At 34.2% G+C, this 14455-nt stretch overlaps 1 protein-coding gene across 1 annotated transcript in view; it reads right to left on the reverse strand.

Annotated features, from left to right (window-relative positions):
* Positions 1-14455, reverse strand: part of LOC138329114 (atrial natriuretic peptide receptor 1-like) — a 29114-nt gene that overhangs the window by 4503 nt on the left and 10156 nt on the right. The window contains exons 5-19 of the mRNA XM_069275864.1: positions 14160-14266; positions 13780-13887; positions 13369-13479; positions 12830-12962; positions 12409-12545; positions 11879-11996; positions 11285-11366; positions 6409-6505; positions 5356-5530; positions 4560-4636; positions 3973-4077; positions 3653-3724; positions 3053-3221; positions 1369-1515; positions 786-969 (exon numbers count right to left, since the gene is read on the reverse strand). Of these exons, the coding sequence (XP_069131965.1) occupies positions 786-969; positions 1369-1515; positions 3053-3221; positions 3653-3724; positions 3973-4077; positions 4560-4636; positions 5356-5530; positions 6409-6505; positions 11285-11366; positions 11879-11996; positions 12409-12545; positions 12830-12962; positions 13369-13479; positions 13780-13887; positions 14160-14266 (1822 nt within the window). The remainder of the gene's footprint in view (positions 1-785; positions 970-1368; positions 1516-3052; positions 3222-3652; positions 3725-3972; positions 4078-4559; positions 4637-5355; positions 5531-6408; positions 6506-11284; positions 11367-11878; positions 11997-12408; positions 12546-12829; positions 12963-13368; positions 13480-13779; positions 13888-14159; positions 14267-14455) is intronic.

Here is a 14455-nt window from a genome sequence, read left to right on the forward strand (position 1 = left end):
TACCAATGTCATGAAAACAAGTTTCATGGAATATTCCACGAACTGATCATTCGAATAATAGTTTACGATTAATTTTAGATATATTTTATTGTTAACCAACTTTCTTCCACGTACGATTTACTCTCGCTAAAACCTCGACCCAAAAATTTTTCGAGAATGTGTATCTTCGCTAAGCAATATATACAGCATTTAAATTGTTAATTTGTTTTGCGATATAAAATCGAGAATTTAACAAACAAAGTTGGTTTACAGTTAATGGAATAAACAATACAAGAAAACATGTAAATAAGTCAAACTTGTTTATAAAGTCCACCAAAGAAACCAAGAAAAATATGTTTTCATTTGGGCATGACATTATACATATGACACATTGCATTGGAATTGAGATCATGAGAAAGCTGGACTATTTGGGACCCCGTGAACGTGGTTTTATTACGCAGGTGTTCGTTATATAGAGATGGTCGCTTAAGCAGGTTTCACTGTATAACTACAAATGTTAGATCCTATAACACTAAACGAAAGGAACTCCAGACCTCTTTCTTAACACGGATCGGTATGATGTTTATGCTCCAGCTAAACGCGTTAAATTTACAATTTCATATTTGCTTGAAAAACACATCACTGAAAAGATATTAAAATACCTGAATTACGACATTAAGAAATTTTATATTGATATGTACATTTTGCTTCGTGTTCAATCAATCAATTCTAACACTTTTCTTTTGTTAAAAGTGTTACATAATTATATATTTCCAATTCATAATAGCAATACGGTTAACGCTCACTTGGAAGGGTTGATACGATTGAGTGCCTTCGTAGTTCTCGCGGCCGAGGGTCGCAAAAGTGGATCTTCATTCCAACATTCTTCTATAAGTGTCTGCAGGTCCGGACTTTCTCGGAGTTCCGCAGAAATCATTGGTCGGAATGACGCTGTTCGAGATACACGATCTCTGACTCGGTTGATAATTTCTACACACAAGAAAAATACATAATACAATGTATCATACAATCATTTTAACATATTGGTCAACACAAATAATAAAACAAATATTTTACTAAGTGGTCCTTTTGTGAGATTCGAAGAAAATTAAATAAAATGGATTTACTTTAAATAATCAATTGATTCAAATGACAATGAACATCAACATTTTTATTTATGCATGGTGCAAAAAAAGACACGACGGAATGGGGCGACACGACGGAATGGGGCGACACGACGGAATGGGTCGCGACGCGACACATAGGAATGGATAATCCTCTGTGTTGAGGGGAAGTATAGAATAACACAATGCACTCGAAAGATGCACGTTATTGTCATCAGCTGAGGATTACGATTTTAGCTATATTTTATTTTGGTTGAGTATTTACCATGAGGCGTTAAGAATGGATATTCTGTGTAGGGTCCTGATCGAGTAAACACTTCCTTGATAATGATTCCCAGAGAATAGATGTCTGCTTTCTGTTTATCATAGACTTTATCGGACCTTAAAATCTCTGGACAGGTCCAAAGGAATTCTGAAAAAAGTACAACATATTTAAAAATGGTTTTAACAAAAACATATGCAATGATAATGCATTTTAATATATATAACAAAAACGCATTATTATAACAGTATATAACATTATTATAAATACATTATTTATACTACGGTTCGTTTCTTATTCGCATAGTATACACTGGTTACAATAGTGGACACTTTATATTGATAAAAACAATTATATTCCAACTTTCATATTTATCATCTGGGTGAATCGAAATTTCAATGCACTCTGACTAAATTGCCCCTTTAATTTAAAACGATATAATACTATTATATAATATTTGTTTTAAGAAATGGATATTCTATCATAAGATATTTTGTTACTTTCTTTATTGTAATGAAGTAACTTTGTTCTTATATAAATGCATTAGTAATGGAAAATGATCGTTATCACAATTACAACTTTATCCAGATAGATAAAAAATGTAAACACAATGGTTACAGGGAATTGATATTTCTGATGAGTGAGGCTTAACGAATTAATTGCAGTCACCATTGGGATTTTAAAATCGACCAAGATAATCTGCAATGGTCTATACCAAAGAATGCTACAGAAGGCACTCGGCGAATAAACAATTTGAAAAGATTTAACTGCACCAAACACATAACGATATTACCGAATATTAAATAACCAACATACTTTATCGTAGAAGTACATAGGTGAGTGTAATAATGGAAGTAACACTTCTGAGATAGCAAGTGACACCTGCCATATTTCTCACAGAATACTAGGTAAGTCACTTACCTAACTAAGAGATAATTACTCTTATCTAGAGACGTAAGCACAAGTTCGAATAATATATAGCAAGTACAATTTCAATCTCAGAATGGGTCAATGGTAACGCCGAAAAAATTATCGTAAAAGTAGCTGAAACACTATGAGATTTGATCACTGTGACATGAAATTCGTTTGCTTGTAAGTAAGAATAAAAAGAGAAAATAAATGGTTTTCTACATGTCCTTATAAAACTTACAGCTTTTCCTTTACTACTTACTAATACGTATACATCCTACCACTTACTAGCGTAACTTCACACGTCCGTACCACTGACGGAACACTTGTCCATCAGACGTATGGTCCTTTACTACTAATTACTACGTATACATCCTACCACTTACTAGCGTAACTTCCCTCGTCCGTACCACTGACGGAACACTTGTCCATCAGACGTATGGTCCTTTACTACTAATTACTACGTATACATCCTACCACTTACTAGCGTAACTTCCCTCGTCCGTACCACTGACGGAACACTTGTCCATCAGACGTATGGTCCTTTACTACTAATTACTACGTATACATCCTACCACTTACTAGCGTAACTTCCCTCGTCCGTACCACTGACGGAACACTTGTCCATCGGACGTATGGTCCTTTACTACTTACTACTACGTATACATCCTACCACTTACTAGCGTAACTTCCCTCGTCCGTACCACTGACGGAACACTTGTCCATCAGACGTATGGTCCTTTACTACTAATTACTACGTATACATCCTACCACTTACTAGCGTAACTTCCCTCGTCCGTACCACTGACGGAACACTTGTCCATCAGACGTATGGTTGGAACTCCGAAGTCGGTCAGCTTACACGTCCAGCGACTGTCCACCACACAGTTGGAACTCTTCAGGTTACCATGGTAATGTATAGAACATTTGTGTATAAAATCCAGGCCCTTTGAACACAACAAAATGATCCATGATAATAAAACTTTACCACAAATAAAGAAAACATCAAAAAATGATTGAGCAGAGACAGAATTTGGCAAATAACATGCTTGTATGTATAGTGAAAACCGCTAAAAGTGGCATGAATAAATCTAGTGGTTTCAGTAGAATACGCGTCTGCAGTATCAATGACACCACTTACAAAGTAGTTTTCGTCATATGGAACAATTTAAACATCACCCAGATCCAGCTTAAACAACACCCAGGTCCGGCCCTTAATCGCTACTTGAAAAGATACTTTGACAAAATGGATGGATTGCTTACAGATACAGTAATATCAAACTCTTTTTATCAAATATAGTCTTGACTGAGAAGGAACAGAATGTAGCCATAGCACCATTACACCTGAACATTTAGAACAAGTTAATACAAGTCTTACCTTTGCTATATCCTGTGTCAACGCAAACATGAACATCCTATCCAACTTAATGTTCTGGTTCCAGATAACGTCCTATGGTGCAAATTGAAAGTGAACAAGTCATTCAAAATACATACGATAATAATATGTATAAATTGTGTAATCCTGGTCCAAATAGAATAATGTGAACTATAATGTGGAGTTTTCAACATCTTTATATTTATTTTCCCATTGCATAGTTTTCTGACTAGTGGGTAGATATTGATTATCACGTCATGTGTTTGTGAGCGTAACGTCACGATTGCAATAGAAAACGACCTTGTCATTTTGATTTTGTTTACCTGCAAACTTCCCTTTGGACAATACTCCCACAATAATAGGATTCTTCCTGGATCCACACAGGCACCAACAAAGGCGCAAACATTTTGGTGCTTTAGCTCCATCAGCTGTGGAGTACATTATACAAAGTATTACAACTACTCAGTCATCTGTACAACGTCAATAGAATGCAACGTTATATTGTGGATTTTCAAAATAATTTACATTCATGGTTCAAATGGTCATTTTTTGAGGTCGTGCGCAAAACTAGTTTCACATTTAGCTATTCAAAATAATAACTAGGATATCGGATATTTTATTCTAATATTCATCTATCATTTACGTCTATTGAATAAGATGTATTTTTTTTAAATATTCCTTTTTACTCCAGGGCCCTTTTTTTAAACAACTCTGAACTATAAGGATTTTTTAACTAAAAACTCGTCATAAGAACGGATAAGAGAAGTTAAGGGGAAACCATTAGCTAAGGATCTTTCCTGAACTTCTCTAATGCTTTTCTATGGATGTGGAGGGGTTTCTTATAAAGTAAAGAGATATGTTCATAAAACTTGACCCAGATATTGAGAAATAAATAGACGTTAGATCTTACATGATTAAGTTCTTGTAACACATCCTTGGTTACGTTAACACTGTTGCGTGACATCCTCTTTACGGACACTAGACTACCTGCAAGTGTAAAAATAGAAATATATCGCAATTTTGTTTTAGATAATAAAAATATTTTCTACTATTGCTAATCTTGAATTCGACGGCTGTCAAAATCAAACATCTTTATCTGTGAGGTAACTTGTCGTCAGGCAAAACGGAGATATGGTTCACCTTCCATAGCACTGGTTCTAAATATGATCTAACGGATTTACAAACCGTCGATATATTATCATGACAACACTTTTCGAAAATTGGTTACTGAGGCAAAACATATAAAGTCAACATATATTTTGTCCTTTATAAAGACACCCCATATATGTTTCAAGGATACTTTGGAATGTGCAAAATTTAATAAATAAATAAATAAAACACACTTATAATGAAAGATACATTAAATGCCCCAATCGTGAAACAATCAACGGTAGATTGCCATATTTTTTTATTCAGGCGACGTCTCGATTGCACTAAAATAAACTTGAAGGTTTTACGGATAAACTTTTGCAATGAAATGTACGTTTTCTGTATTTGCATATTGCAGAGTTATATGCCCTTGCGGATAGGTATTGATTGTGACGTCATGTATTTCCATGCGTAATGTAATACTTTTCAAAAAAAATGGCAGGAATTTCGCTAACACAAAATGTCGTCACAATGGATACTTGTCCACAAGGGAGGTAACTCTGAAACATGCATAGACAGAATACATCTGGAATCAAATAAAACCTAGGTAGGCCTACCTCTGATATAAGCCACAGATCCAAACATGGTGGTACCATGATCCGGTTTGTGGTAGTTAAGCGGTGACTGGTCAGGCGATCCTTTATAGGCCAAGTTGTTCCTCTCAAGAGATTTCGTCTTCATCACGTTCTTCTTTGTATTCGAACGCCTCATACCTTGGGTTTTAAAGCTCGCCTGTTAGAATAAAATTAAATGTAAGTTAGCGCATCAAAGTACTCAAAGTTTATCTGATAGTTTATACCAAGTAACGTGCTCATGACGGTAATTTTAATTTTACGTTTACCCAAACAAGTAAGCCAGGTTGTGTGATTAGACGCCACACGTCATTAACGCGAAGACATCTTTTACCAGGAAAAGTTCAGCGTTATATTTAATTTTCAAGCTAGATTTACTATAAGGAACAAAAACTGTGAGATTTGTATGCAAATATTGTGCAACTTAAGATCGATGTTTTTTGGGAATAGAGGTTTTATTTCTCCTCGACATGTGTTTCTCTCTATGGAATTTATCTAAAGAATTCATGGAATTTCCATGGTCAAACAGGCATAGTTATGGGATACAAAACACTCTTTCCTGTGATGATATGATAGATTAAGGTTAAGCATTCGGTAAATATCCTAAAATTTGGACAATTTTAAAAACCATTTGTCATTATCTTTCATCATTTATGATGAAAGGGGGTAAATATTGATTGGTGTATATGAATACAAGCAAACTAAGACAATAATAATTCAATACAAGTTACTTAACATAATGTCGACAAAATTCACACGTATACTTCAATATGAAATGAAAAATGCAAAAGAATTTTATAGGATTTCTACTCAAATGATAATGCAAAAGAATTTTATAGGATTTCTACTCAAATGATAATAGCGTGATTAGAAATTATAAGTTCATCACATATCCAGTTAATTTTAAATATATCCTCGGAATAAGTAATATGTAGTTTAATTAAACTCTCTTAAACATCACTAATGATTGGCCTAACTCATTTGTTCATAACCATGGTAACCTTGATAAAATGGATATGTTATGTGCTTCATACTTACCCGAACACTGACGTTCAGAAGAGCGGTTACGAAATCTATTTCCTCAAATCGAACCTGCCATAACATACTTTTCAGAAGTTTCTGTCGGCGATAACGTCTGCAAATCAAATAATTTAGACACTTGTCTGACATTGTACATTTTGATCACATACACTTGATTTGTTGAAAGATACTTATTCGTTATAATAGTGAGAAACTTCTTATACACTTCCGTTGTTTTTTGTTATGCTGGCATCAAACCATTAGCAAATAATATTAGTTGTTGTTAATGTATGAAGTAAATCAAATAAAATAGCTGATACTCAATTACAAATCCAATGTCGCTTCACATTAATGTCATGTTATCATGAATTTCACTTAAATATCACTTGAAACTCACGAAAAGAATGTATTCAAGAAAACCTCTCGTTATCCCGAACTATACCATGGTAAAACCTCGAATTTGAGATCGAGTTAATTGTATTTAGAAAATGAAATTTTTTGACATAATCAATAAAATACTAGAATGTTATACAGGTCTAATAGATATAGGAATTCGACTGTGAATCAAAGATAAATCACGAAGTATGACATTCTAATTCCTGCTCATCTAATGTCGCACACAGAGTCTTAAGTTTTGCTATGACACAATACGTATTTAAATATATTTATACATTGTTATCAGCCCTTGGAGTATCGAGAATGTAATTATGTATGCAATATGTAGTATTTTGTGGTAGCAAACAAACTTGATAAACTCAGTATTCCAAATAATCTATACGTTGATGTGAAACTCAACTGTACTCGTAAAACACCGTTGCTCTGTACCGATGTCGTACGACACATTTCAACATGATTATATAGACAGGAGTGAAAATAACAGTTACATGTGTGTTTATATTATCAACCAGTGTTATGTATTATTCCTGTCTCATTTTCGTAAACTTTATTGCCCGCATTTGTATCTGGTTGTTGTACTTATAGCAATGATTTTCTGGTCTACAGTTAATAGGTAGCTCTCTATTTCTTATTGAAATCCTTGTTGTTAGTGTAGGAATAGATGTCTGTTTACTCCATATACCTCTAATCATATACGTTAGAAATCTCTACCTTATGGAATTAAAAAAACAATTATAATAAAGACTGTGTCCTAAATAAATGTTAGAATATATTCAATTTAATGCTTATATTTCAAGTGAAGTGCCAGATCTGTAGAGGGACTATCTTTTGTTTTAGCCAATCAAAAAAGCGACGCAAGTAAAGAATAAGTAACTTTGAACCAATGAAATGGATCGTTACAAGCATGATATTAACAACTGTTGACGCTTAAAATGGTCTCCGTTTTTACACTATGTGCAGACGGCGTTGTTATCATAATCAAAACATCTTTGACCAACACTTGTCGGACAATGGCATTTAGTTGCTAACAGTTATTAACGTGTGAGAAAATCTCTCACTGACACAAATGGCCTAACTATAAATGCATGCTTTCAAGAGAAGATAACTTTGTGTGTAAAACAATAATATTCGACATCGTTGACATCACATTCAAAATATCTGAGCATGAACACTATAATAAATTATGATGTATACCGCATTGAATCACCAACAAAAACAATCCAAACAACAATAGATGGAATGCATTTTACTATTGCATCATTATTAAAATATATATATATATTAATTGATACCTTTGATATGCTTGACTAATAACAAAAAAGCAAACACTGTTGCCATGCATGAAGAACACCTCTTTTCAATCGCCGTTATAATAGGTTTAACCTTATAGATCTATGCATTGTTTCATTAGCTGTTAATCCGTTCCCAATCAGTTGTAGGGAAGACGTATGAAAGTTTCAAAGGATGTAAGCAATGAACTACGAAATTATACGAAAGTAAAGGTATCAATGTTTTATATGACTTTTGTTCCGGTATAAAACTGGATGATCTTCTTCTTTCTTGTCCTGAAATAAAATGAAAAACATCCTTAAAGCCAATTAAATATAACTGTTGTCCCCGCCATCTGTACGATGTGTACAGATCCGAACGGGTCGAGAAATAGCAAGAAAGCAGATACAAACATGCACATATTTCAGGATTAAAGTTTTAAAGCTTGACACTCGCTACTATGCATTTGCATATTACATAGTTATCTGCGCTTGCGGGTAAGTATTGATCATTACGTCATGTTTTTGGTATAACGTCATATTTTTCAGGAAAAAAGACATTTGTGACAACACCATTGATACCTACTCGCAAGAGAGACAATTCTGTCCTATACAAAGGCGGAATATTCAACTATAACCCTTATCAGAATAAATGAAATATAATATTTGTTTAATTAACAAACGCTCATTAGTTTTTGAATGTTTCAATTGTTGTTTAATTTCAAAAAGCAACAACATTGACGTTTTATGTTACTGCTTTTAATTAATTTATGCAGAAGCTTCTATATAATTTTACACAATGCGTTATGTATCCTATGAACTGTAGATATTGCTATACAAAAGCTTGGAACAAACACATAGAACTATGAATTAAAAAAACCCACTTCACTTAAAAGTATTTGCTCAGGTTAATTAATTCCAGAGATAAACTAGCTATGTATCAATATCTAAACATCGGCAATTACACTTCATAGAATAGCTAGCAACGAAAAGCCTTGATATGTACGCTTGATGTTTTCACTGACAGTATCAAAACCTCACTTTATCTTACACAATTTTGCTATATTGAGTCTAAAATACTGAATCTGTGGTGCAGGTGTGTAGGAAAGTTATTGTAACAATTACGGACACACACCTTAAAATAATTTCTTCAATTTAAAAGGAGATAAAAATTATATACTTTTTTCAATGCTTTAATATTATAATGTGAAGAAAAGGAAAACCATCGGAGGGAATTTCAAAAGGTCTTACTGAATAAAAATAACCTAAAAACTAAATATTTTTTCAACCTAACATCCAAGATTGAAAACTTTTCATAGTATATAAAAATCAGTTACGTATTTAAGTATCTTATGATTTTTCTCTAGAGATTCATTCTTCTTTTTCTTCAGTTATAAGTGTAAAACTGTCAAGCCCCATCTCCACGGGTTAACCCTGCGTTAGGAAACATAAATCTTACCTTTGTCTACATGGTAGTATCTATAACCCCACAGTGTTTACACACAGTCGGCTGAAAGTTCCGGAGAAGGTACACTCGGTTTGTCTTTACTGAAGATCGGACACTGTGAATACAGTTAGGCCCATGTACAGCTCGCTACTGTGTCTCCGATCGCGAACATGCTATCTACATCAATCTCAGATAACCCATAATTAATATAATCAATTAAGATGGTAGTTTCATGGCAAGGGAGACAACTATTGTTTTCATGCAGACCTTTGGATCATGAGATGTGTCTAAATATCGCCAAGTAAACAACCTTATAAAATTAATATTGCTATTTGATACAGACCATTCATTGGTTGAACATTATTATATAATTTTTGACATCCAGGTTATATAATAACATGAAACCATACAGTGAATATGTGAAATAAAAGAAGGTAGCTTTACAGTGTGATAATACTTAACTATGACAGATAAAGATTTTTTTGTTGCACGACTTGCTTAATAAGGCTTAGTTTTCATTGATATTGTCCGAATAAAAGCTGATATGTGTCAACGCTTCACTTTGATTAGAGAATCGTTTACCTCATCATCACCAAATATTAACCCCATAGATAATTATGAAGAGAAAGGAAACTTTTGTTTTTCTTAAAACATCATAGAAATATATCACACCTGGTAAACAGCACATACTGTATGTCATATAATATTTTTAATTTTACTTTTTGCGCGGATATTCTTAAGGCGAGTATTTTTTTTAATCAAAAGGTTTCGTTTCTTCGTAATTTACATATTGAAGATATATATATACACATGTGTACTTGAGAGAACAAGTGTAAAGACTATTGGTTTTAGTTTGAGGAAGTTTTGAGGAATTATGAGGCTAACACCTTAAAACCTGATTACTATAGTATAGTGACTACAATAGTCTACTATGTTAAAATAACCAGTGGCTGAATATTATAGCCACTTATCCCCATTAAAAGTTGCTGCTTTACAATAGGCTAAACTGAATGTGAAAATGATTTCTAAGTAGGGCGGCCAGGTTTTTACTATACACCAAAGAATTGATTCATCAAGGTGTTACTTTCCTTATTGTAGGACATTTAACATACTGTTAATCATATCATACAAGTTTATTCTAATCTGGTGTTAATTGATATTTGTCTAACCCAACTTCCAACACAACAATATTTGTCTTCAACAGAAGTTAACAATTTTCAATTAAGAGTCTTTCGGTGTTCACTGTGAATGATGGAATGTGTTATACATTGTATTACATCCATTACATTTTGTTTTCTGTTCTGCAAACTTAAGCCATGGTATTGAGTATTCTTTATGTACCTTTTTATTAACGTGATATATATAGTGGAATGATGTCTTTGTGTTAATGGGCTTTGTTATACCATTAGATACTGTAAAAGTGGATTCATTCGCTGAGGTGAAATGGTCGCTTAGTTTTTTGGTTTTGGTTTCTTGTTTTTGGGGTTTCTAAAAAAATTTAGTATCTAAACACGCGAGCATAATATCGACTGTGTATAATTATACTACATATACACAGCATGAAGGTTATCATATCGCGAGCAGTAGTAAAGCTGACATATCCCCACGTGAAATCGTCCACGTTCAAAACCTAATTAATTAATATAAGTGCTACTACAAATGACGTTATATATTATTAACTACTAAGTGTTACCTCCCCTCCCTCCAATCCTAACCTAAATCCTGAAACAATCGTCCTGGTTCGTACAATACTGTTACTTCATAACGGGTAGTGTCTACTCACCTACGTACGATGCTGAATATAATGATGACAACCAGAACGAAGCACGCAACAGTCACAGCTCCAATGATAATTGTCCTATTATCTGCAAGAACAGAATGAAGGATATAAGAAGGGGGATGTTGTGTACGATAGCCGAGAAGGGTGGGCAGGTAAAATGAATGACTTGTCGCTCTGTCTCTACTGAACCTGATACATACACTGGAAGTGCAAATATCTCTGTCCAATGGAGTAGACAGATACTCAAGAAACCTACTATTGTTGATAACTTAAAAGAGAACCATTAAGAACGCTACCATTCATTGTCAGCCACAGGATCAAGACATGACCTATCATTGTCGGCCAAAGGATCATCAAGACACGACCTACCATTGTCGGTCATAGGGTCATCAAGACACGACCTACCATTGTCGGTCAAAGGATCATCAAGACACGACCTACCATTGTCGGTCACAGGGTCATCAAGACACGACCTACCATTGTCGGTCACAGGATCATCAAGACACGACCTACTATTGTCGGCCACTAAAAATACTGTAGGATCATTCATAAATCTGCAATTGTCGTTCACTAAAGAAACGATCATCAAAAACATACCATTGTCTGCAACTCTACACTTTTCCCCGTCGAACCCACACACTGGGACATCGGGAGGGGCATTTTTGATTCCTTTCTTTCCTCCTCCCCATCGGACGAGGTCCGGGTCCTCCACAGCCTAAAATATAGCATATGATATATGACTGTTATGTTGGATATATAAGGGTAATGAGCTTAGTTTTTGAAAATTATAAATGCAGGACTTACAATGAAAATTCACTTTAATCCATATTTAAGTTTTCATTTTTATTTCACATTCAAGTTTTCACTTTCATTTCACATTCAAGTTTTGATTATGCACATTACAGAAGATAGAGGATCTAGAGGTTAAACGATAAATGCAATATGTTACATTTGTACATGTGAATGACATTATTAGCTACGGTTTCTTTTAACTTAATCACCCCTGAAGACTCATTTGAGCTCTTCCCATTCGAGAACTGGAACAGTATATTATGGGTTTTTAGGGGTGATTAAGTTAATGTAAGACCAGCTCGTGTGATTTCCATATTTCTGATATCATTACGTACGGTTCTCGCCACGAAGCTGGTCTTGTTGTACTGGAGTTCTATGATGGTTTTGAATACTCCATCTTTCTGCATATCCATCATACGGAAGTTCAGGTAGCGGTCTCCAATGGAATCCAAAACGATATAGCCGGTCACTCCTGGAAATAACAACGCACCACTTTAATACCTCATGTTTACGGATACCAAATCATAACTCTATCCCAAGATCAAAAGTTTTGTTCCAATCAATTTGCGGTTAATATTATTAATAAACAAAATAATCCATTCGATCTAAGAGTACAGGTATGATTAGAACAAAAATACTGTAATAATTGCTCTTACAATATTTCAAAAGAGAAGTCCACATTTGTTGTATAGTGAATATTCAAATATTGATTTATTAAATATTACTGCAATTGCAAATGTTACTCATATGTATTACCATCAGCATAAAAATCCACCGATCTTTTGAAGAGATTGTTGCCGTTAGGAACCTCGTTTTGAGACAAGGTTTTGTCGACCAATAGCGCCCAGGCCAGCGTAGCATCATACAGGTAAGGGGAGTAGGCATCCGGCTGTGCGTAATAGAGTGAAACAAATACGTAAGATACACCAAAAATGGAAATCCAAAATAGGTTGAGACCATAAGTCAAAACGATAAGTGATGTAAATCGGGTTACATTTAGGTGATGACATGAAGGAAATATGACGATGAGAATTCTAAGTAATAGTATTGTGTTTTAGGGTTTTTTTTTAAGTATTGTACCATATATTGTAAAAATGCAGTTCTGAATCAATCGCATACATTTTCGTAATTATGTCACCTATTATCACTAGTATTATTACAAGTGTACATACATCGTTGAATTTTCGCATTTATTAGTACGACATGAAGTTATTTAAAGTATTTACATTACGATAGCCGTTTTGCCTAATAAAACATTGTGTTCTAATCAATGATTTAAACAATGCTAGACTTACCGTGGTGCCGTTTGGCAGGTTGATCCAGTTTGGACTCTGCTGATGGGCGTACTTGATTGCAAACTCCTGAAACTCCTTTGCTCGCGATTGAGGTAATGTGTCCATGCTGATCTGTTAAGGTGATCAAACAAACACTAATACTGTCTTCATTCCCAAATAACATTTTAACACTTAATCGCATCAAAATCAAAATGAAATGTAGATATTCATTATCATATATCCCCTACGACGTCAATATAACCGGGTTCCAGTTAATGTCTTTGTCTTCATTTACAAATTGAACAATATTGAATAGAAATTGGCAATTCATTTCAAAATTACAATTGTACCATTAAAGTATGCATGCATGCATAGATGTTTCTGACACGACGTTCACAATTACACAAGTAAATAGTTCCCTAACAAACTTACGTGGATCACAGATTCAAAAGCCTCACGTGCATTTTCGTCATGTGTGTCATTCCTCTTCCAGCCTCGGTTTGACGTGATATCTCTTTCAATAACATCCCATGTATACAACTATAATTCAAGAAATGCACTATAATTTGTTTAATTATATTTACCAACTGTTCTTCACAATCTCCCCTAATTCCAGTTGTATCCCTCTATGAAATAGCATACCGTGAACCAACTTACTTTCGCGTGCGATTTAATTTTGCGAATTTTGCTAACAAAAGAAATTGCGACAAGATATTACCGCGAAAATTTTTAAAACGCTTGTTAAGTAGAAGCCAAGTTTAACAATATATTTCATCATTATAGCCCATGTCGGGTGTAGTAGTGTTACTTACATCACCATGGATACAGAGGAATGCGAAGTCACCGTGCGTCATTCCCTGTTGATGTGCCACTAACATGTACTTCCTCATCTCCATCCAAGGCACAGCGAAAATGATAACTACAACAATACATTAACATAGAGAACTACAAAAGGTCTAGATATTCATGACCAACTCTAAAACATTATTTATAGATAGCATACAAAATTATTGAACTATGAACAACATTCTATTTGAAAGATACGAAAACAATTTTTCTGCCAATTGTTCGTGAAAATTGTTTGGCTGGTTAGCACTCGACACTCCAT

The sequence above is a fragment of the Argopecten irradians genome, chromosome 8 (assembly GCF_041381155.1).
Source record: "Argopecten irradians isolate NY chromosome 8, Ai_NY, whole genome shotgun sequence".
In the NCBI taxonomy this organism is placed as follows: Eukaryota; Metazoa; Mollusca; class Bivalvia; order Pectinida; family Pectinidae; genus Argopecten; species Argopecten irradians.